This window comes from Peromyscus californicus, unplaced genomic scaffold (assembly GCF_007827085.1).
Source record: "Peromyscus californicus insignis strain IS unplaced genomic scaffold, ASM782708v3 Scaffold_11__1_contigs__length_118956290, whole genome shotgun sequence".
In the NCBI taxonomy this organism is placed as follows: Eukaryota; Metazoa; Chordata; class Mammalia; order Rodentia; family Cricetidae; genus Peromyscus; species Peromyscus californicus.
Genome location: NW_026294402.1, coordinates 108,757,176 through 108,781,670, shown reverse-complemented (window position 1 = coordinate 108,781,670; position 24,495 = coordinate 108,757,176). Strand labels below are relative to the sequence as shown.

Here is a 24,495-nt window from a genome sequence, read left to right as displayed (position 1 = left end):
GAGGCCAGATCTCCTGGAACTGCAGTTACAGACAGTTGAGAGCTGCCATTCCAGTGAGGAAGTAGAAAGAACCCAAGTCTTCTAGAAGACCTCTGAGCTGTCTCTCCAGCCACACATCTTTTCTTTGAATGTAGTGAATCAGCTGAATGCTAGAATTTCCTTCTCTTTGCTTCCTGATCCACAGAGATGTGAGCAAGCAGCTTCCCACTAAAGCTATGGAGCCACCTGGAGCCAAGACTTTCCCACTACAACAAACTATATTCCCTCAAACTGTAAGCCAGAATAAACCCTTCCTCCCTCAACTAATTTCTTACCATCTGTTTGACCCAGAAGGAGAAGAGTAGCTAGTGCACTTGTCACTGCTGGTCTCCCTATTACGAAGCTCATATCCCCGTAATGGGATTTATATCAATTCTGAAGCCCTTGCACCCCCTTTTCCAAAGAATACTGGTGATCCACTTGGTTTGTTTGTTTGCTGTTGTTTCTGACTCTGCACATTTCTTTTTTTTTTTTTAAGATTTATTTATTTGTTATGTATGCCTGCAGGCCAAAAGAGGGCACAAAATCTCATTATAGATGGTTGTGAGCCACCATGTGTTTGCTGGGAATTGAACTCAGGACCTCTGAAAGAGCAACTGCTGTTCTCTATTCTGTGACTATGTGTTGCTCTGATTGGTTGATAAATAAAATGCTGATTGGCCAGTAGCTAGGCAGGAAGTATAGGCAGGGCAAGCAGTCAAGGAGAATTCTGGGAAGAGGAAGGGTTGAGGCAGGAGTCGCCGGCCAGACACAGAAGAAGCAAGATGACAAGGCAGAACTGAGAAAAGGTACCAAGCCATATGGCTAAACATAAATAAGAATTATGGGTTAATATACGTACAAGAGCTAGTCAGTAATAAGCCTGAGCTAATGGCCAAGCAGTTATAATTAATATAAGCTTCTGAGTGGTTATTCTATAAGTGGACCACAGGACTGTTGGGACTTGGCAGAACCAGAGAAACTTTCTGACTATAAGCAACTGCTGTGGAACAATCTTTGTACACTGTAAATATGTATTACTTTCATTGGTTAATAAAGAGCTGACCGGCCTATAGTTGGGCAGGAAGAGATTGGGTGGGAGAGCCAGACTAAGAGGACACTGGAAAGAAGGGCGGGATCTGAGGAGTCTCAGGAGACGTAGAGGAAGTAGGACATGAACATCCTGTACTGAGATAAGGTAGATAAGGTAGTAGAACATAGATAAAATATGGGTTCATGTAAAATGTAAGAGTTAGCCAGTAACAAGCCTGAGCTATTGGTCAAACATTTATAATTAATATTGAGTCTCCATGTCAGTTATCTGGGAACTGACAGGCAGGAAAGAAAAGTCTGCCAACAAGCAATGAGTGCTTTTAACCACTGAGCCATCTCTCCAGCCCCTACTCTGCACATTTCTTTCTGTCTCCTTTAGGTAGGAAAAAAAAATGTGTGATTTACCCAATGGTATAATTTATCCAAACTGGCTTTTCTTCACTTGGAGCCAACTGTTGACATTTGTCAATATAGTTGGCAATGAAAGGTCTTTTCTTGGCATGGAAGGTTCAGGAAAAGCTCACACCAAAATTCAGGGACATTTAAAATATTTGTTTAACCTCACACTTTAACTTGCAATGGCCCAGAAGTCCTGGAGACATAAGAGGACTTGAGGAAGATCACAATGGAGACTGGACAGGTATTTAATAAACTGGGAGTTCCCAAAGGAAACAGGTTCAATTCATCTAAAAGGCATCTGCATCTGTCTTTTCTTCCACAAGAACCCTCCACTGATATGTCTGCACAGTGTGCAAAACGAGACGAGTTACAAGTCTAAAGGCACTGTTTGTAGCGAGTAATAGAGCTTTACTGGCAGAATGCATGCCCAGCACCCATGATGGCCTGGATTTGATCCCCAGCACCACATAAATCAGGTGTGGTGGTGCACATCTGTAATGCCAGAACTTGGAAAGTGGGAGTCAACCTATTGGTTGGAATTTTTGCTTTTTTTCCTCTTTTTCTCTGTGTGTATAGGACAATGTCAGTGAGGAGGTGCCTGTGGAGGCCAGAAAAGCAAGTTGAATCTGCTGCATCTAAAGTTACAGGTAGTTTGTGCACTACTTGACATGGATGCTGGGAACTGAACTCATGTCCTTTGAAAGAGCAGCAGATACCCTTGACCACTAAGCCATCTCTCCAGCCCCTGTTTTGTTTTGTTTGTTTGTTTGTTTGTTTGTTTTGTGGGTATTCTTTGTTGTTTGTTCTCCCTTGTTTTTTTGGCCTTTCGTTTTTATTGTTGTTGTTTGTGCCCGGGTCCCATGCATCTTACCATGCTGGCCTCCAGCTGGCTATGTGGCCATGGGTGACTGTAAATGTCTGGTTCTTCTTCTGCCTTCCCAGTATTGTGATGATACGCATGAGCCACCACACATGATTTGAGGTTTTTGAGCAGGATGTCATTCTCTACCCAGACTGTCCTAGAAATCATACTGATCCTCTGGACACTACTTCCCAAATACTGGAATTAAAGACCAAACACTCTGCTAGTTTGTATATATATGTGTGTGTGTGTGTGTGTGTGTTGTTTATGTCCCTGTCATAGTACAAATGCCACAGTGTCTGTGTGTAGGTTAGAGAACAACTTTCAGGAGTCCTCTCCTACCATGTAGATCCCAGGGATCAAACTCAGGTCATCAGGTTCCAGGTGGGTGTGAGTGCTGAGCCATCTCCCCAGGTCCTAGATCTTCCTCCTCCTCCTCCTCCTCCTCCTCCTCCTCCTCCTCCTCTTTTTCTTTCTTCTTTTTTTTTTTAAGATTTATTTATTTATTATGTATACAGTGTTTGCCTGCAGGCCAGAAGAGGGCACCAGATCTCATTATAGATGGTTGTGGACCACCATGTGGTTGCTGGGAATTGAACTCAAGACCCCTGGAAGAGCAGCCAGTGCCCTTAATCGATGAGTCATCTCTCCAGCCCCCCCCCTTTTTTTTTTTTAATATTTCTCTGTGTAGCCCTGGCTGTACTGGAATTTTCTCTACAGAAGAGGGTGGCCTTGAACTCAGAGATGTGCCTGCATGCACAACTACCCCTGATCAGCCCCACATGTTTATTTCCCAACAATTACATACTGAAATGTTTGGACTTGCTTCAACATTCTTTAGCCACAAAACACAAAATGCAAAAGAAGATTGAGGAAACGAATACACAGCAAAATTACACCGTGGACGTGGGAGTTGTGATACTCACTGACTTTGCAAATATTTGGAATGTTTCACAATAAAATTTTAAGGTGACATGCAGCTAACCTCCTATTCATTGTTTGAATCCTAAAGAACGAATCTTAGCTCTGCACATGCTCAAGAATCATCTTTGTAGCAATATCTTTAAAGTGTCAAATTAAAAATATCTTCAAAGAGGCATCAATAGAGAGTCAAAAGTTTTCTTCTGCATCTTTTTTTTTTAAATCTGAGATAAGATCCTGTCGTTCAGTCTGGTTGACCCTCAAACTCAAAATCCTCCTGCCTCAGCCCCCACCCCCATGTGCTGGGATACTATGTATGCGCCATTACATCTGACCTCTAAACCTTTTGCCAAAGATTTATACTATCCAAGGTCTAGCTTGAAAAATAGGAACTACTCCAAACATTTTAATAAAATATTTTATTACTTTTTTCTTGAGACAAGGTCCGGTCTTATTTATAGCCCTGACAGGCCTTAGACTAGAATTCCTCCTTCTGCAGCCTATTGAGTCCTGTGGTTGTATCTCACCCTGACTTGCTCAATTTATTTTTTCACATTTACTCATTCATTCATTCATTCATTTGTGTGTGTGTGCACAGGTGTGCTACAGCATGCATTTATGGGGGTCAGAGGACAATTTGTGGGAGTCATTTCTCCCCTTCTACCATGTAGGTTCTGAGAATCAAACTCGGGACATCAGGTTTGGTGGCAGCTGTTTACCCTCCTATATATTCTGTTGGTTCTTGGCTTAATTTAAAAAAATTAAAACATTTTTTTAAAAAATCCTGTGAGTAACACATGGTATGATGGTGCATTCCTTTAATCCTGACATTCAGGAGGCAGCAGCAGGCATATCTCTGAGTTCAGCTACATAGAAAATAGAAAATTTTAAATTAAATAGGTTAATGTATTCTATTTATTTACTATCTTTACTTCTGTCTTAGGGTTTCTGTTGCTGTGAAGAGACACCATGACCACAGTAACTCTTTTTTTTTTCAACTCTTAGTTTCTTTTTTTAAAAGATGTATTTCTTTTTTTTTAGATTTATTTATTACGTATACAATGTTCTGTCTGCATGTATGCCTGCAGGCCAGAAGAGGGCGCTATATCTCATTACAGATGGTTGTGAGCCACCATGTGGTTGCTGGGAATTGAACTCAGGACCTCTGGAAGAACAGTCGGTGCTCTTAACCTCTGAGCCATCTCTCCAGCCCAAGATGTATTTCTTTACCATGTATATAGTATGCCTGTACACCAGAAGAAGGCACCAGATCTCATTATAGATGGCTGTGAGTCATCATGTGGGTGCTGGGAATTGAATTCAGGACCTCTAGAAGAGCAGCCAGTGCTCTTAAGCCCTGAGCCATCTCTCTAGCCCCCCACAGCAACTCTTACAAAGAAAAATTTTAATCTATGTGGCTTGCATTTTCAGAGGTTTAGTCCATTATCATCATGGTGTGACATGGTGGTATATAAGCAGACATGGTGCTGGAGAAGTAGCTGAGTGCCCTACATGTTGACTTGCAAGCAACAGGAAGTAGTCTATGATACTTGGTATGGCTTGAGCATATAGGAGACCTCAAAGCCCACTGCCACAGTGACATATTTCTTCCAATAAGGCCATACCTACTCCAACAAAGCCACACCTCCTAATAGTGACACTCCCTTTGGGGACCATTTTCTTTCAAACCACCACACCATCAAAGCACCACTCTGGGTCACTTTACAATTCAGTGCTGTTGAGCTGGGCAGTGGTGGCACACACCTTTGATCCCAGACTTGGGAGGCAGAGGCAGGTGAATCTCTGTTAGTTTCAGGCTAGCCTGGTCTACAAAGTGAGTTCCAGGACAGTCAGGACTGTCACACACAGAAACCCTGTCTTAGAAAACAAAACAAAACAAAACAAAAACAGTGCTGTTGTCGTTTAGATATGAAGTGCCCACTCCCTCAAAAGGCTCCTATATAGAGGCCTGGACCCCAGTCATTGAGGGTGGTGATAGGATTCCAAGGGTTTGGAACTATTCAATGGATTCATCCATTAGCAGATTCGTAATTTGATTCATTATTGGGAAGTAGTGGAAATTAAGGAGGTGGAGCCTCGTTAGAATAAGTATCTCAGTGGGACGTGTCCTTCAAGGCTATTTCCTGTCTCAACCTTCTCGGCTTCTAGCCACCACGAAGTTAGCAATTTTTTTTTTTTTTCAGTCATACACAGCTCATATTTATTACGTTACTCGTAGTTGGCTTGCTTGTTATTTCCAGTGCTCTGTCTGTGGACAGCACATTTGAGGGAAGCTCCCAAAGCACAGGGTTCTGGGCTGTTGTCACAAACCGTGAGGTAAGGCTGAGGGCTTTCCTGACCCTTCTGCCAATAGGGAAGGAGCCGAGCGTGCCACCACTTCGTCTGTTAGTGCTTTCTCCTTTCTGTACTTCTTCTCCATGCCCTGTTAATCGTCATCGTCGTCATCCTCTGGAACAAAAATGTCATGCTCCTCAAGTAAAGCAGCAAAGTTCTTGCTAATGAGTGTCCCAACATAGAGAAAAGGGATCACAATGGAGAAGACACGGAGGAGACCAAAGGACATTTTCACCGGCTTGGGCAAAATGGCTCCGCTGCGAGTCACGATGACTGACCTCGACGGTACCAGGCTGCGACCTGAGCTACCCGGTACGGCGGAAACATCGCCACCTCTCGTCCCCCTCGGCCCGCTCCAGAGAGGCCCTGGTCGGACTGCTATCCGGGCCAGCCGGCAAGCCGCTGCGGACGCCATCTCCAGCTCCGCCCCTCGCAGGGATCCACACCCCGCACGTCCGGGGCAGCCCTCTGGCAGAAGACCCGCCTCCAAGCCTCCGAAGTTAGCAATTTTACTATGCCACATGTGCCCTGGAAAAATGCACTGCTTCACCAAGGGCCCAGAAACAACGGAACCAAGTGACTGTGGACTGAAAACTCTGACACCACAGGGCAAAATCAATCCTTCCTCATTTAAATCCTTTTCTAGGGCATTTTTCACAGCAGCAAAAAGTCTAACACATGTGTCCTCGGTGTCTGTTTCCCTTCATGATATGAACCTCTGTACCCATAAGCACTGGCGGTTCCCTGGAAGGGAAAGGAAGGATGAAGTAAGTGCTTCTGGAGCCCAAGGCTGTGGTCATTGAACAAAACCAGAACCAGTTCACACATAAAGCCTTTGCCACAAAGATTGCCAGTCAGGGATACATAGTGAGTCTCTGTCTCAAAAAATTAAACAAAATCTGTCAAGATATGAGTTGGAGATGGCTCAGTGACTAAGAATGGGTATTGTTCTTGCAGAGGATCTGAAATTGTATCATTGTGCTTAGTAATAGTGATGCACCAAGATGATGTCTTAGATGTGACCATAATAAGTTAATGATGCAGGGCTCACTATGCGGGAAACAGGATGCATAATTCAGGAACTCTGTAAATGATTTTTGCAACTTGGCTACGAATAACAAATCGGCTGTAAAACTTAAAAATATCTTTTATATGGGGAGGGACTGCAACAACGCCTCCCTCATAGGGTTGTTGTGGGAAACCAGTGAGACAGTGCAGGCCATGTACGGCTCAGCACTTGGCACATAAACGTCAGGTGTGGTGCTTGTCATTTTGGTGAAACGCGGAACAAAAAGCCTTACCCTTTCCGTGTTTCACTCGGGACCTGCACTAGCATACTTCCGGCTTTGCACGCGCTTCCGGGGCCGAGGCCACCTCCTGTTCCCACGCCCAGCTGACCGCGCAGCTGGCCCCGCCCCGGAAGTAGTGTGTTCCTTGGCTGCTACAGGGCGGAAGCTGTGGATGGCGGGGAAAACAGCCCTGCACAGGCGGGTATGTTGGTGCTGTTGCTAGACGACGAACAGTAGCTTCGTCACTTCCTCAGCCCGTGGTCCGTCCAGGCCCGAACCAGAGGCGACCGGAGCCGGGTTGAGCTTAAGAGTTGTCCCCCGCCTTGCAGAACCTGCGGCCAGCCCGGCGGCGGGAGTCGGGGCCACGCCACCTGCAGGGAAGAACTCGAGCCGAGGCGGGAAGATGGCTGCAGACAAGCCTGCAGGTGAGGCGCCCGCGCCGCGACCCAGGGGCTGACACTCCGCGCGCGGGGACGGCGGGGCCCCCGTGGGGGACTCGAGGGCCACTTGACTTCGCTCCTGTACTTCTACCCTTCACTCTTCTCAGCTGTCTACTGTGAGCCCTCGGGTCCCACGTCCGGTGTTTTTCTGCTGTGACTCCTCTTGAATCCACTGCAGACCATCCTTGCCTTTTTCTCCGAGATAATTGTGGCCCAGGAAACTCAAATATGTCACTCCGCTTTCCAGACGCTTCAAGGGAAGGTCTTCCCGAGCATACACAGTTGTCTGAAGGTCCCCAGGCTCAGCCACTGAAAGTTTGCCTCTGGTCAGCGTGTCCTGTGGAATCCTCCTTCTGAAAACTGTTTAAATAGACGTGAAGTTTCAGTGTGTCTTCTGCCTGCTCTCAGTTATCTTGTTTCGCTACTTGGTTTTCTCTAGCTCCTCAAGATTAACTTCTTTTAAAAAAAATTCTTAATGTGCGTGAGTGCAGGTGCCCGCAGAGGCCAGAAGAGGACGTTGGAGCTAATGGAGCTGGAGTTAACAGACCGTTGTGAGCTGTCTCTTGTGGCTGCTGGGAACCCAGTGTTAGTCCTCTGCAAGAGCAGGAAGCCATCGTCAGAGCCCTAAGATTAAACTCTTAATCTCTATGATTTTTCTGTAGTGCCCCTCTAAAATTGAGTTTTTAGCCCATTACCTGGAAGGTCTGCTATGTTTCTTTCAAGAAAGTAATATTCTTTGTGGTACTCAGGTTTTATTGAAAGAAACTTAAATGACAAGAATTTAAAGTAGTCAGCACACTTTTCCCAGTGAACTTTAGTTAGGAAAAAAAAAAAAAAATCTCAGCATAGATTTTAGTTGGTCCTCAACAACTGACAAATGACCTTTAAGTTAAAGTGAGCCTATCCCAGTTCAGGTACAGATAACAAGACTGTTGGAGAATCTTTTCAGTGGTCCATAAGAAAACAATAAAGATTTAGGGAATGCGGCTAATAATGTTTGCTGTGGAACTGATTGATTGATTGATTAGTGATTGAGACAGGGTCACATGTATAGCCCTGGCCGGCCTGGAGCTTGCTTTGTAGACCAGGGTGTTCTCAAAAAGACTTACAGCCTTTGCCTCCTGAGGGCTAGATTAAAGGTGTGTACCACTGAGCCTGCTGCTATAGAATTTTAGATAGGTTGGTCAGGGAACGTCTCTAGTGAGGTGTTTTTAAATTTTTAATTGTGGGTGTGTGCACTTGTGCAGCTGCCTGCAGAGGCTGTCAGAGGAGTTGGGTCCCCTGAAGCTGGAGTTGAGGTGGTTGTGGGTGCTGGGAATCAAACTCAGGTTCTCTGAAGAGCCATATGTGCTCTTAATCACTGAGCCCCACAGTGAATTTTTTCTTAATGTTTTATTTGTGAGTGTGTGTGAATGTATGTGTGTACATGAATGCTTTGCCAAGGATCGAACTCAAATTATTAGGCTTGCATCATCAGGCTGTAAGCACCTTTACCCTCTGAGCCACCTGCTGAGCCAACCCCTTCTGGGGTAATATTTGAGCAGAGATCTGAATAAAGTGAAGGAATGATCCTCATGGTGTAGGACTCAACATAGTCTTGTTAATTAGGACAGTGCTTGTGGGCCCCCAGTTAACATTCCTGCTTATTGAGGCCATTGCTTTCATTTCCCTGGAACCATCTTACTAGATAGAGAGGACTACCCAGTGTCTCAGTCATATCGAATTGCTTCACTGGTTCATTCATTCATTCCCAAGCTTCTGTGCAGGGAGTGCTGCAGGTGTGGAAGAGACACAACCTACCCCTGAGGACTTGCACTCTAGTTGGTAAGAGCTGTGTAACATGTCTAATTGAAGAAAGATCCAGAGCAGCCTTGATGTTCCTGGACTAGGACACTTCTGCTGAGATGTTGAATTTGTGTGAAGTAGATGAGTTTGGCAAAGTTCTCGTGAATCTCTGCTGTTTTCAGTGGCATGGTTCTGGCCTTCAGGTCTCCATATTTTCTCGTTCATACTAGTCTTTTTTTTTTTAAGACTTTATTTTGGCCGGGCGGTGGTGGCGCACACCTTTAATCCCAGCACTTGGGAGGCAGAGGCAGGCGGATCTCTGTGAGTTTGAGGCCAGCCTGGTCTCCAAAGCGAGTTCCAGGAAAGGCGCCAAGCTACACAGAGAAACCCTGTCTCGAAAAAAAACCAAAAAAAAAAGACTTTATTTTATTTTTGGTTTTTTTTTTTTTTTTTGGTTTTTCGAGACAGGGTTTCTCTGTGTAGCTTGGCGCCTTTCCTGGAACTCACTTTGGAGACCAGGCTGGCCTCGAACTCACAGAGATCCACCTGGCTCTGCCTCCCAAGTGCTGGGATTAAAGGCGTGCGCCACCACCGCCCGGCTTATTTTTGGTTTTTTGAGACAGGGTTTCTCTATGTAGCCCTGACTGTCCTCGAACTCACAGAGTGTTGGGATCAAAGGCATGCACCACTACCGCCCAAGTTAAGACTTATTTTTAATTATGTATATGTGTACGTGTCTTTGTGTGGGTATATGCAGATGTGCATATGTGGAGAGATATTGGAGGATGCCAGAGGTGTTTTGATCCCCTGGAGCTTGAGTTACATGCATTTGTGAGCTACCTCATGTGGGTGTTGGCATTCAGACTCTGGTCTTCTGATGAACAGGACACACTCTTTAAAATTGTATCTATTCACATTAGCCTCCAGACAGTATTGTTAGTCTCTTTCTATTCAGTGTGTTTGCTTCACTGATCTGTTTTATTTTTCGTTTTGTGAATTTGTGTACGTGGTATGTATGTATATGTGTTTTCTGTGAGGGGTACACATGTGCCATGGTACGTGTGTGGAGGTTGCAAAAAGCCTTGGGTGTCTTCATCTTCCACTTCTTTATTTTTTAAGATTTTTTTAAATTTTGAATTATGTACATTTGTGTGTTTGTATGTGGTCATATGCCTGTGAGTGCAGTGTCTGCAGAATTCAGAAGAGGGTGTCAATCCCCTAGACCTGGAGTTACAGGCAATTGTGAGCCTCCTGACATGGTACCGGGAACCAAACTCGGGAAGAACATTATGCTCCTCTTAATCACTGGGCCATCTCCAAGATGCCCACTCTTTTCTGAGGAAGAGTTTGCCACTGTGCTGTATACTCCAAGTTTCCAGGGGTTCCATTGTCTTCACTGACCATCCATCTCACTGTGGGAGTGCTGGGATTACAGACACATGCCATCCTATCTGGCTTTAAGCCGGGTTCTGAGCATCTAAATTCAGGTTGTAAGGCTTGTGTGCCAAGTGTTTACCCATTAAAACATCTCCCCAGTCTCTCACTGCTCGTTATTTTTCTAAAATAATCACTAGATGCGCTGTTTTCATCTCTATAAATTGTCTGATTATCTCATTGTTTACTTACTCTTTAATATGGTTTGTGAGCTTTTTCACAGTTGACTTTCAAACTCAGGTCCTCTGCAGGAGCAGTAAATATACTCAACTCCTGAGACATTTCTCTAGCTGTTGCTTTTTAGTTTTTTTATTGTCTGTCCATCCATCCATCCATCCGTCTATCTATTCATCTGCGTGTCTATCAGAATTCATGCCCCAATACATATGTGGAGGTCAGAGGACAACATATGGGACTCAGATTTCACCTCTGAAGAATTGAACTTGGGTCATCAGGCTCGGTGGCTTGTTGAGCCGTCCTGGTGGCCTGAGAAGTCTTTTTAAGCCTCAGTGTTCCTATATATACAGTAAAAATGGTGATAGTGTCTTTCTCCTAGAGCTAGTAAAGGCTTAAATGACATCAGCTCTGGGTTGTCTCTGCTCTTGATCTACCATGAGCTGTGAGAAGCCATGGCAGTCACTTCCCATGGGATTTTTTTTTTTTTTTTTTTTTTTGAGGGGGTGTTGGAGATGGAGGTTCAAGTCAGAATTGCTCTGTGTAGCTCTGGTTGCCCTGGAACTAACTCACTTCGTAGATGAGACTGACCTTGAACTTGCAGAGATCCACCTGCCCCTTGAGTGCTGAGATTAAAGGCGTGCGACACCGCTGCCAGGCCCCGTGGGAGGTTTTTTAAGGCAGCCTCACCCTTGAACAGCCTCTGGAAGCAGTTTTTGAAAGAAACACATTGGAGAGAAAGGAGGGAGGATTTGTGTAGTTTCCTTCTGCTTTCTCTTTCCGTTTGGTTAAAGATCGTTTAAAGGGAAAAACAGTTTTCGTTTGTGTCTGGGTTGTGTGGCTCCTCGACAGTTGATGAGCCTGTAGATCCTACACTGGCCTCAGCCTCCTGAGGTGCTGTGTCGTTGTCCTCAGTTTACCTCAATGCTGGATGCTAAATGTCCAAGATCAAATGGCAGTGTTTGAGCCTCTGGTGAGGACCCCTATGGCTGTGTTGTTCAATGAATGGCAGTGTCTGTGTGAGAGGATGGGTGTGGTGACACAGGCCAGTAATCCTAGCACTTGGGGATTGGAGGCAGAATTGCCGAGGTCAGCCTGGGAAATTTGTAAAGTCTAGGGTCTTTCTGGGTTACAGATTGGGACCCTGTCTCAACAGAACAAAACACAAAGAAGGCAGAGAGCAGATGGAGGTCACGCATGCCATCCTCCAATTTGCTTAGTATTCAGAGCTGGTCTTAAACTTGCGATGTCCCTGTCTCCCTGTACCACGGCACTCAGCTACCCTGAGAACAGACTTGATCAGGTTGTTTGAAACCGCAGTACTGCAGCCTACAAGTACCTTGCTCTGGTCTCGGAACAGGTATTCTCCCATTTTTCCCAGCTCTGCTTTTCTGTGGTGTGTGTGTGTGTGTGTGTGTGTGTGTGTGTGTGTGTGTGTGTGTGTGTTACATGCTCATGAGTATGTGAGCTAACATGTGGAGGCCAGAGGACACATGTCTTCTACTATCTCATGCTCTTGAGACAGGGTCCTTCAGTGAACCAGAAACTGTTTTGGCTAAGTTGGCAGCTGGCCACTGAGCTCTTGGGATCCTTCTGTCTTCGTGCAGAAGGATGTACAGCTATTTCCAGCTCTTGATGTGGGGACTGGGGATCCAAACTCACACTGCCATGCTCGAAGAGCAAGCACTCTTACCCACGGAGCCGTCTCCTCAGCCCACCTTACTCTTTGGCCATGTAGTTTCTTTGCATTATATTGAAGCTAATGTGAGAGTTTGGATGCATTCATTTTTCCTGTGGGGGGTAGAAACTACATCTGAGCGGTCCTAACAGCCCTCTGATGACTTCAGTGAGGGCTGTCATCCCAGCACTCAGAAGGTGGAGGAAAGAGGACCTTCAGATGATTCCTTGGCTACATAGTGAGTTTGAGGCTAGCCTGGACTACATGAGAGCCTGCCTCAAAAACAAAACAAAATAAAATGAAAGACATAGTTTAAAACTTGGCTTTGCCAAGGAATTGCTGATATTTTGTGACCATACTGTCTGTCTTCCCCTTCAACATTGTGTTTCCAGTCTTTCCTTGACCGCCCCGCCCCGGGGCTGTGTTTGGACAGCACAGTTTGTAGTCAGCCTCCAATCAGCTTTGAACTGTTAACATTCTGTGTTGGAATATGTCTGGGCTTTCAGTTAACTGACTTTCAGTTTGGAAGAGGTCTTACATTTCTTTTCTGTGTAGTTGAAACCTAAAGGTGTGTGTGTGGTTAGAAATGAAGTCTTTCAGCTTGAAGAGTGTCAAGGTGTGTGCATCCAAGAGCTCTGTACGCCTGCGTCAGCCATGTTCCTTAGGCCAGGGCAGAAGGAAGGTGAAGCTGCTGGAGGAGCAGGCTTGCCCGCTCTCCATTGGCAATGGAGACTACTTTTGGACAAGTAAAGACACACTGTGGGATTATGTGCAGACGCTGTCTGGTAAGAAGTCAGCAGCTACGGACAGTGCATGTCTCTTTAAACATTGGAAAGCCTCATGGCAACCCTGCAAGTGCACAAGAAGTACAAAATAGTCATCTCGTCCAAGTGTTTCTTGGTTGTTATCCTGGAGCAGAAGATGGAGGGGAACTATGGTTGACTAGTATTTAAAAGAGTGTGCAGCTCAGGTCTCTGTAGACGTAGAAATGAGGTTCAGAGTCTGTCAGCCCCGCTCTGGCCAATTTCCTGGGGAGTCTTGAGACTTTTTCTGTTTTTTAGGGATGATGACAGCTGTGGCTAAGTCTAGTAAGTCTGATTTTAGTGGAAGACAGATGTTTAAAATTTTAAGTGTCCTAGATGGACATCATGGCTCATCCTGTAAGCCCAGCACTTGGGAGGCTGAGGCAGGATTGTCATGATGTTGAGTCTAGCCCTGGACTGTATAGTAAGTTCCAGGATAGCCTGAGCTAGTGTTAAGACCCTGTCTCAGAAAAAAAGAAATCTTGAGTACCTTACTGAATAGTTAAGATCTCTCTCTCTGTCTCTCTGTCTCTGTCTCTCTGTCTCTGTCTCTGTCTCTGTCTCTGTCTCTGTCTCTCTGTCTCTGTCTCTCTCTCTCTCTCTCTCTCTCTCTCTCTCTCTCTCTCTCTCTCTCTAACACACACAGTGTTGGGGCTCAAACCCGAGGCCTTAGCTGCTAGGCAAGCACCTCTAGCACTCAGCCAGCCTCCCTACTACCTTACTTGGTTTGGTTTTGGTGTTAAGTATGGAGCACTTCACAAATCTTCAAGTCATCCCTGCAGCTGGGCCTTGTTGATCTCTGTCATTCCAGCTTTACTAAGTGAGATGCCAAAATGAGCACTTTATTGTGTTTTAGTTTTGAAGCAAGGTCTCACTATCTACCTTGGGCTGGTCTTGAACTCTTGGATTTCTAACAATTTTCCTGCCTCAGCTTTTTAGACAATGATTTGGGTTTATTTTGTTGTTTTTTTTTTTTAAAGATTTATTTATTTATTATGTATACAGTGTTCTGTCTGCATTTTTGCCTGATCTCCAGAAGAAGGCACCAGATCTCATTATAGATGGTTGTGAACCACCAGGTGGTTGCTGGGAATTGAACTCAGGACCCCTGGAAGAGCAGCCAGTGAGTGCTCTTAATCTCTGAGCCATCTCTACAGCCCCCTCTCACCCAACAATGTTTTTTAAGTTAGAGTCTCCTATCTTAATCTGACCTTGATTGAGTTTGTTAACTGAAGATAACCTTGAACTGAGTTTCCTGACTTTACCTCTAGAGTGCTAGGAACCACCATAGTTGGTTTATGCAGTGCTGAGTACTAAACCAAGGACCTCATAGGTGCTAGGCAAGCATTCTGCCAAGCGATTTACATCCTGTTTGTTCATTTTTGGTGTTGCTGGGAATTGAACCCAAGACCTTGTATATTCTAGGTAAGAGTTCTTCCACTAGGTCACTACAGTCCCAACTCAACTATTGTCTTAATTCACAGGGAGCATACATGAGGGGTGTGTGTGTGTGTGTGTGTGTGTGTGTGTGTGTGTGTGTGTGTGTGTGATGGAACCACCTTGGCTAGGGTCTGCTTAAATATGCATATAACTCTGACTTTCTACTTAAACCTCAGCCTAACTTCAGAACTCTGAAGGTAGACCTGAAAAGTTATTAGGACTCTTTGTCCTATTTCCCAGTGAGGCCACACTGAATAAATCCCCTTTCTGCTTTTTACTATTAATTTAGCTATTTTAATTAGCTTATCAAGGATGAGTGGTCAAATTTTGTTGAGACACAGGGTGTGACCTCAAGTCTGGTAACCAGAGAAAGTGCTCAAGATCCTAAACCCTCAGCAGCACACACACATACACACACACACACACACACACACACACACACACACACACACACAGAGTGACAGGTGTAGGTGGCATGTGCCTATAATCCCAGCACTCGGGAGGTAGAAGATGATCAGTAAAATCCTGATTTTTGAGGCTATTGACTATATGAGACTGTATAAACCTACTTCCCAACCCCCCCCCCAAAAAAAACAATGAAACAGATGGAGAACAGATTCATTGTGCAGTCATTATACAGCTTCATTTTTTTTTAATTTTTTAGATTCATTTTTATTTTTATTTTGTACACAGTGTTCTGTCAGCATGTATGCTGCACAATAGAAGAGGGCACCAGATCTCACTACAGATGGTTGAGAGCCACCATGTGTGTGCTGGGAATTGAACTCAGGACCTCTAGGAGAGCAGCCAGTACTCTTAACTTCTGAGCCATCTCTCCAGGCCAAATACAGATCATCTTAAAAGGACAATGTTTTGGTTATGAAGCAGGAACATGGTGCCTGCAACAGAACTACAGGCCAAAGGTTCCACAAGCTTCTCCCAAATGTCACATTTGACAGTGCTAATACAAGGTGAGAGCTAGAGAGAAGTATGCTGAGGCCTGGGATCAAAACTTATAGGGCAGAGTGCTCCAGGTTCATGCAAGACAAGTGACAGGCAGACAGTGGCATTCCAATCCACAGACATAGAATACAAAGCTAGGTTTGAGACGTTCACTCTTGTTTGTTTTATTTGAGACAGGGTATCTCTGTATAACAGCTTTGGCTGTCCTGGAACTCGTTCTGTAGACCAGGCTGGCCTTGAACTCACAGAGATCCGCCTGCCTCTGCCTCCCAAGTGCTGGGATTAAAGGTGTGTGCCACCACCACCGCCGCCACCCGGCTAAGATTTTATTTTATTTAATTTTTTCTATCATCAGCTTGATATAGTACAAATTCTTATCCTAATAGTGAAATGTTTCACTGAAGCTTGCCCAGTGATTAAGTAAAACCAAAACTTATTATAAGCCACAGTCATCCTAGGGTCCCCCCTGCTATGTAGCCTCCCTGGTTCTGTGGGTTGCAGTCTGATTGTTTTTGCTTTATATCTAGTATCCACTTATGAGTGAGTACATACCATGTTTGTCCTTTTGGGTTTGGGTTACCTCATTCAGGATAATATTTTCTAGTTCTATCCATTTGCCTTCAAATTTCATGCTGTCATTGTTTTTCTCTGCTGAGTAGTACTCCATTGTGTATATGTACCACATTTTCCTAATCCATTCTTCAGTTGATGGGCATCTAGGTTGTTTCCAGGTTCTGGCTATTACAAATAATGCTGCTATGAACATAGTTGAGCATGTATCTTTGTGGTATGATTGAGCATTCCTTGGGTATATGCCGAAGAGTGGTATGGCTCGATCTTGAGGTAGATTGATTCCCAATTTTCTGAGAAACCACCATACTGATTTCCACAGTGGTTTTACAAGTCTGCACTCCCACCAACAGTGGAGGAGTGTTCCCTTTGCTCCGCATCCTCTCCAACATAGACTGTCATCAGTGTTTTTGATCATAGCCATTCTGACAGGTGTAAGGTGGTATCTCAGAGTCGTTTTGATTTGCATTTCTCTGATGACTAAGGATGTTGAGCATTTCCTTAAATGTCTTTCAGCCATTTTAGATTCTTCTTTTGAGAATTCTGTTTAGCTCTTTAGCCCATTTTTTAATTGGATTGTTCAGTATTTTTATGTCTAGTTTCTTGAGTTCTTTATATACTTTGGAGCTCAGTCCCTTGTCAGATGTGGGGTTGGTGAAGGTCTTTTCCCATTCTGTAGGCTGTCTTTTTGTCTTTTGACTGTGTCTTTTGCCCTACAAAAGCTTCTTAGTTTCAAGAGATCCCATTTATTAATTGTTGCTCTCAGTGTCTGTACAACTGGTGTTATATTTAGGAAGTGATCTCCGGTGCCAATGCATTCAAGAGTACTTCCTACTTTCTCTTCTATCAAGTTCAGTGTAACTGGATTTATGTTGAGGTCTTTGATGCACTTGGACTTGAGTTTTGTGCATGGTGACAGATATGGATCTGTAGCTTGTGTTTTCCTGCCTGGACCACAGTCAAGACAAATCTCTCTCACCTGCCAGTCCCACAGACGCTCAGACCCGACCAAGTAAACACAGAGACTTATATTGGTTACAAACTGTATGGCCGTGGCAGGCTTCTTGCTAACTGTTCTTACAGCTTAAATTAATCCATTTCCATTAATCTATACCTTGCCACATGGCTTGTCGCTTACCGGCATCTTCACATGTGACTTGTCATCATGGCGGCTGGCACTGTCTCTCTCACCCAGCTTTCTGTTCTCTCAATTCTCCTCTCTCTTAGTCCCGCCTATACTTCCTGCCTGGCCACTGACCAATCAGTGATTTATTCATTGACCAATCAGCAACACATTTGACATACAGACCATCCCACAGCATGGATCTATTTGTAATCTTTTACATATTGACATCCAGTTATGCCAGCACCATTTGTTGAAGATACTTTCTTTTTTCCGTTGTATAGTTTTGGCTTCTTTGTCAAAAATCAGATGTTCATATGTGTGTGGATTAATGTCAGGGTCTTCAATTCAATTCCATTGGTCTGTATGTCGGTTTTTATGCCAGTACCAAGCTGTTTTTATTACTATAGCTCTATAATAGAGCTTGAGGTCAGGGGTGGTGATGCCTCCAGAGGTTGCTTTATTGTACAGGATTCTTTTAGCTATCCTGGGTTTTTTGTTTTTCCATATGAAGTTGAGTATTGTTCTTTCCAAGTCTGTGAAGAATTGTGTTGGGATTTTGATGGGGATTGCATTGAATCTGTAGATTGCTTTTGGTAAGATTGCCATTTTTACTATGTTAATCCTGCCTATCCATGAGCATGGGAGATCCTTCCATTTTCTGATATCTTCTTCAATTTCTTTCTTTAGAGATTTAAAGTTCTTATCAAACAGGTCCTTCACTTGTTTAGTTAGTGTTATCCCAAGTGTTTTATATTGTTTGTGGCTATTGTAAAGGGTGATGTTTCTCTGACTTCTTTCTCAGCTCTTTTATCATTTGTGTATAGGAGGGCTACTGATTTTTTTTGAGTTGACCTTATATCCTGCCACTTTACTGAAGGAGTTTATCAGCTGTAGGAGTTCCCTGGTAGAATTTTTGGGGTCACTTATGTATACTATCATATCATCTGCAAATAGTGAAAGCTTGACTTCTTCCTTTCCAATTTGTATCTCCTTGATCTTCTTTTGTTGTCTTACTGCTCTAGCTAGAACTTCAAGTACTATATTGAATAAATATGGGGAGAACAAGCCTTGTCTTGTTCCTGATTTTAGTGGTATTGCTTTGAGTTTCTCTCCGTTTAATTTGATGGTGACTATTGGCTTGCTGTAAATTGCCTTTATTATGTTTAGGTATGTTCCTTGTATTCCTGATCTCTCTAAGACCTTTATCATGAAGGGGTGTTGGAGTTTGTCAAAGGCTTTTTCAGCATCTAATGAGATGATCATGTGGTTTTTTTCTTTGAGTTTGTTTATATGGTGTATTACATTGACAGATTTTCGTATGTTGAACCATCCTTGCATCCCTGGGATGAAACCTACTTGGTAATGGTGGATAATTTTTTTAATGTGTTCTTGGATTTGGTTTGCCAATATTTTGTTGAGTATTTTTGCATCAATGTTCATGAGGGAGGTTGGTCTGTAATTCTCTTTCTTTGTTGCCTCTTTGTGTGGTTTGGGTATCAGGGTAACTGTAGCCTCATAAAAGAGTTTGGTAATGTTCATTCTGTTTCTATTGTGTGGAACAATTTGAAGAGTATTGGAATTAGCTTAACTTTGAAAATCTGGAAGAATTCTGAAACCATCTGGTCCTGGGCTTTTTTTGATTGGGAGACTTTTAATGACTGTTTCTATTTCTTTAGGGGTTATTGGTCTATTTAAATAGTTTATCTGGTCTTGATTTAACTTTGGTATGTGGTATCTTTCCAGAAAATTGTCCATTTCTTCCAGATTTTTCAATTTTGTGGAGTACAGATTTTTGAAGTATGCCTGATGATTCTCTGGATTTCCTCGTTGTCTGTTGTTATATCTACCTTTTCATTTCTGATTTTGTTAATTTGGGTGCTCTCTCTTTGCCTTTTGGTTAATTTGGCTAGGGGTTTGTCTATCTTGTTAATTTTTTCCAAGAACCAACTCTTTGTTTCATTGATTCTTTGTATTGTTCTCTTAGTTTCTGTTTCATTGATTTCAGCCCTCAATTTGATTATTTCCTGGCGTCTATTCCTCCTGGGTGAGTTTGTTTCTTTTTGTTCTAGAGTTTTCAGTTGTGCCGTTAAGTCATTGATATGAGATTTCTCCAACTTCTTTATGTGTGTACTTAGTGCTATGAATTTTCCTCTTAGCACTGCTTTCATAGTGTCCCATAAGTTTGGGTATGTTGTACTTTCATTTTCATTGAATTCTAGGAAATCTTTAATTTCTTTATTTCTTCCCTGACCCATTGGTGCTTCAGGTGGTCATTATTTAGTTTCTATGAGATTGTAGGCTTTCTATAGTTTTTGTTGTTGTTGAAATCTAACTTTAAGGCATGGTAGTCCAATAAGATACAGAAGGTTATTCCAATGTTTTTGTATCTGTTGAAATTTGCTTTGTGAGCATGTGGTCAATTTTTGAGAAGGTTCCATGGGGTGCCGAGAAGAAGGTATATTCTTTTGTGTTAGGGTGGAATGTTCTGTAGATATCTATTAAGTCCATTTGAGTTATAACATCTGTTAGGTCCTTTATTTCTGTGTTAAGTTTCAGTCTGGTAGATCTGTCCTTTGGTGAGAGTGGTGTGTTGAAATCTCCCACTACTAGTGTGTGGGGTTTGATGTGTGATTTAAGCTTTAGTAATGTTTCTTTTATAAATGTGGGTGTCTTTGTATTTGGGGCATAAATGTTCAGAATCAAGACTTCATCTTGGTGGATTTTCCCTGTGATAAATATTTAATGTCCTTCCCGCTCTTTCGATTGACTTTAGTTTGAAGTCTATTTTATTAGATATTAGGATAGCTACACCAGCTTGCTTCTTAAATCCATTTGATTGGAAAGCCTTTTCCCAGCCCTTTACTCTGAGGTAGTGTCTGTCTTTGAAGTTTAGGTGTGTTTCTTGTATGCAGCAGAAGGATGGATGCTGTTTTCGTATCCATTCTGTTAGCCTATGTCTTTTTATAGGTGAGTTGAGACCATTGATATTAATGGATATTAATGACCAGTGATTGTTAATTCCTGTTATTATTTTTTTTTTTTTGTGGTAGTGTTGTGTTTCCCTTCTTGGTATTTGTTGGTGTGATATTATCTATTGCCTGAGTTTTCATGGGTGTGTTTAACTTCCTTAGGATGGATTTTTCCTTCTAGTGCTTTCTGTAGGGCTGGATTTGTGGATAGGTATTGTTTAAATCTTGTTTTATCATGGAATGTTTTGTTTACTTCGTCTGACTTTTTTGGCTTTAGTGTTTTCTTTGACTGACGAATCTATTTTCTCTATTGTGTCTTCAACGTCAGAGATTCTCTGTTCCATCTCTTGCATTCGGTTGATTATGCTTGCATCTGAAGTTCCTGTTCGTTTAGTCAGAATTTCTATTCCCAGCATTCCCTCAGTTTGTGTCTTCTTTATTGTCTCGATTTCAATTTTCAAATCTTGAACTGTTTCCTTCATCTGTTTAATTACTTTTTCTTGACTTTCTTTGATTTCTTCCAATTTTTTGTTTGTTTTTTCTTCCATTTCTTTAAGAGAATTTTTTATTTCCTCTTTAAGGGAGTTTTTCATTTCCTCTTTAAGGGCCTCTATCATCTTCTTAAAGTCATTTTTAGGATTGATTTCTTCTGCTGCTTCTGCCTTGGTGTGTTCAGGTCTTGCAGGTATAGAATCGCAAGGTTCTGATGTTGTCATATAGGTCTTTATGTTGTTGCCTGTATTTTTGCACTGGCATCCACTCATCTCTTCCTCTGCTTGGTGCAGGCAGTGTCTGTGTCTGAAGGTGCCTCTCTTGTTCTAATTGTTAGTCTTGGTCCACTAGGAGTTCTTGGTTGAATCGGTGCTGTTGGGCTCTGTGTCTCAGGGAGCAGTTGTTCCCAATTGGTGCAGGGTGGGCTTATGGCTCCAGTGGTTGTTGGGTTCGCAGGGGCTGGGTTTTTATTTTGGTGAGGGATCAGGGAAAGGAAGCTGTCTGGTCCCTGGGGCTCCGATGGCTGGGGTTTAGGGGCTAGAGACCTGGTCTGCCGGACCAGAGATGGGGCCTTACCTGTTCCCATTTGGTGTAGGATGGGCTTATGATTCTGGTGATCTGGTTCAGTGGCTGGGCGGCTCCTTCTCTTGTGTTCTCAGATCGCTTTTTGCTCATTTGTCAACTCCTCAGCTGATCTTGTTTCCTCAGACTGCAGACTATAGGATTCTGAATCCTCTCCTGAATCGAACTCAGCTGAGCAGGTTGTTTAGTAGGGCAATCTCACCAGCACCTCCAAGTTGTTGGGTTTTGCAGGATTGGCAGCTGGGCCCTGGGTTGGCCTCGGGCAGAATGTTCGTGTTCGTTCTGGTCGCGTCCCACGGAGACGGCTGGGATTAAAGAGTGCTGGGATTAAGGTGTCCCTGCTCCAAGCTCTTAATCTCCATGTTCTCACCAACTCCACCCAGCTTCATTTCTTGTGCGTGTGTGGACATGTGATGAGCTGTCAAACCCATGTGGAGGTCAGGATAACTTAGTTCTCTCCACCCTTTAAGATTTGGGGTTTGGACTCGGGTTGTCAGGCTTACGTGCAAACAGTATTTTCTCTTGCCAGCCCCAACTTCCATTTTTAAAGAAACTTTGTGTTTGCAGATCAGGGAGCTGAGAAACATGAAGGGACAGGCCAGTCGTCCGGGGTCACCGACCAGGAGAAGGAGCTGTCCACCAGCGCTTTCCAGGCCTTCACAGTAAGAAATGGTTTCTCTCTTCAAAACACATTTGAATTTTATAAATTCTATTCTGTCATAATTCAGGAATTAACTTGAGGGAGAAATAGGTTACATTTTATTGTAAACATGGTGAAAAGATTGGAAGTACTTTGAGCCACCCCCAGATTTTTGTTTTCACAAACATGTTTTAACTCCAGTGCTGTTTGAGTCGTTTACATTTAGGTTGGTAAATGTGTGGGTCAGTCTTTCCCTTTCCCCACTTTGTTCATTTCTTGTCTTGAATGTACTTTAAAGCGGAACACCAAGTATTTGTTGTCAGAATTACAACGTTTCTGACATTAAACAATATGAAAAAACCTTATGATATGCATGTACATACATGGGAAATATGTATTAGACAGAAGGATTTGATTTGCATTCCAAGTATATTTACTAGGATCTGACCTTTGGACTAGTTACATTCCCTTGATTGGCTAGCCTCTCCTATCCCTCCCCCGCCAGCAGTATGTGCACATTATCTATCATGTCTGCATGTGTGTGTTATGGCTCTACCTGCTGATGTGAGAGTCTTAGAAAACATGACAGTGTTCACTGACATGCCTATCTGTGCTCTACCTAGAGCTTTCACTTAGAATACTAAGGGACTCTCACTTTAAAACGTAAGTAAGAGGAGGGAAACGGATTTGGAAAGAAAAGCTGTATTGTTCTTAAAGCTGACATGGAATTTTGTGTATATATGTGTGGTTTTGTTTGTCTTTTCTTTTTAGTCTGGAAATTATGATGCCTGTCTGCAACACCTTGCCTGTCTCCAAGATATAAACAAAGATGATTACAAAATAATTTTGAATACAGCAGTAGCTGAATTTTTTAAAAATAATCAAACAACAACAGATAATTTGAGGCAAACACTTAACCAGCTGAAGAATCAGGTGATAAAAGAATTTAATTGTAAAAATTTGTTGTGTTAATTTGTGAAATACAAATAGTTAAGGAAAATAAATGTGATTGCTTGTCTGATATTAAAGACAGAATTTCTATTTCTCTGAATCCTTTGTTGCTATTAGTTTTGTTTGATTTAATTATTGTTCCAGTCCCAACACTGGGGAGTCATTGATCAGCCAGCCGAGCCTTTTTAGTAAGCCCAAGGCCAGTGAGAAGCCCTGTCTCCAGAAAAAGATGGAGAGCAATAGAGGAAGATATGCCGGGCGGTGGTGGCGCACGCCTTTAATCCCAGCACTCGGGAGGCAGAGCCAGGCGGATCTCTGTGAGTTCGAGGCCAGCCTGGGCTACCAAGTGAGTCCCAGGAAAGGCGCAAAGCTACACAGAGAAACCCTGTCTCGAAGAAAAAAAAAAAAAAAAAAAAAAAATAGAGGAAGATATGTTATGTCAGCCTCTAGCTTTCACAGGAGCTTCACACACATGAACACACAACAGAAATTTGAAAATAAACTAAACTAATACTACGAAAGAGTTGCCTTTCTTTGGAAATGGAGCTTTCTCTGTTTAAGACACCTTTTAATCTGAAGATAGTGGCTGGGGAAATCAAGAAGAGCTCCCTTGAGCTGCTGGTCAGCCAGGCTCTTTTCCACAGTGTGAACTCCCCTGCCGCATCAGGCTCAACCGTCTCGGTGACTGAGTCTGGTTATGAACCACTGTGTTCTGTGAAGCTTTAGGTTCCATGCCATCAGCCATACCAAGGTTGTTACATCCATGTAGACTAAACCACTGCGTGATTTGGGGAAATGTTAATCAGAATTAATCTTATAACGTTATATGATAATTTGTTTTCATTTTTATGATGGTAAAGAAATGTTAGTTTTAATGTGACTAGAATTTTAGTTATGTGTGTTAATAGTAATTAGAGATTTGTTCTGAAATGTAAAGAGATTCAGGCAGCCTGGCTTACAAAATGAGTTCTAGGCCAAGCCAGGGCTACAGGAGACCCTGTCTTAAGAAAACAAGTAAGCCAGGTATGTGCACACCTTTAACCCCAGCACTCAGGAGGCAGTGCTCTGAGGACAGCTGAGGCCATATAGTGAGACCCTGTTCCAAACAAACAGAAAAGCAATGATAATAAAATACAAACCTAATCTATAACCCCTACACTTGTTAAAATAGGCAGGAGGATTACTGTGTGTTTGGGTCCTCCTGGGCTATAGAATGAGACACATCTCAGAAATCTTATTCTGAAAAATGGAAAGATGGGCTGGCTAAGCATTCAGAGCACTCACTGCTCTTGCAGAAGACCCCACACCTACATGGTGGCTCGCAACATCTGTTCTTTTTTACTATGGGACTAAACCCTTAAATATACTCCCTTGGTCTTGGACAACCTAATTAAGATTCTGATTTCCCTTATTTATAAGATGAATTTCTGCATTCTCACTATGTAGCTTTGGCTGGCCTGGAACATGCTATGTAAGTCAGACTCAAAATGTTTTGTTTAACAGAATTTTAATGTGAATGAAACAGATGAAATAATTTCTAGTATTTGGAAC

The 24,495-nt window shown here is 43.0% G+C and overlaps 2 protein-coding genes across 11 annotated transcripts in view; one reads left to right on the top strand and one right to left on the bottom strand.

The window, feature by feature from the left end:
* Nucleotides 1-5,457: 5,457 nt before the first annotated feature.
* On the bottom strand, nt 5,458-6,081 carry Smdt1 (single-pass membrane protein with aspartate rich tail 1). Its single transcript, XM_052729867.1, has one exon. The coding sequence runs from the start codon at nt 6,021-6,023 to the stop codon at nt 5,700-5,702; it is 324 nt and encodes a 107-aa protein (XP_052585827.1). The 5' UTR covers nt 6,024-6,081; the 3' UTR covers nt 5,458-5,699.
* A 929-nt stretch (nt 6,082-7,010) lies between these two features.
* The window catches only part of Cnot10 (CCR4-NOT transcription complex subunit 10), a 63,139-nt gene continuing 45,654 nt past the window's right edge, over nt 7,011-24,495 (top strand). For 2 of the 10 annotated variants that reach the window (XM_052723296.1, XM_052723244.1), the window contains exons 1-3: nt 7,016-7,322; nt 21,921-22,015; nt 22,765-22,926. In XM_052723296.1, the coding sequence (XP_052579256.1) occupies nt 7,301-7,322; nt 21,921-22,015; nt 22,765-22,926 (279 nt within the window). In that variant the 5' untranslated portion in view covers nt 7,016-7,300. Of the gene's footprint in view, nt 7,323-9,073; nt 9,162-21,920; nt 22,016-22,764; nt 22,927-24,495 lie in introns of those variants that run through there. The other 8 variants (XM_052723280.1, XM_052723271.1, XM_052723260.1 and 5 more) reach the window with 8 other exon arrangements.

Excerpts from the sequence above, each read along its gene's own strand:
- Smdt1 (XM_052729867.1), bottom strand. The coding sequence starts at position 6,023 with ATGGCGTCCGCAGCGGCTTGCCGGCTGGCCCGGATAGCAGTCCGACCA.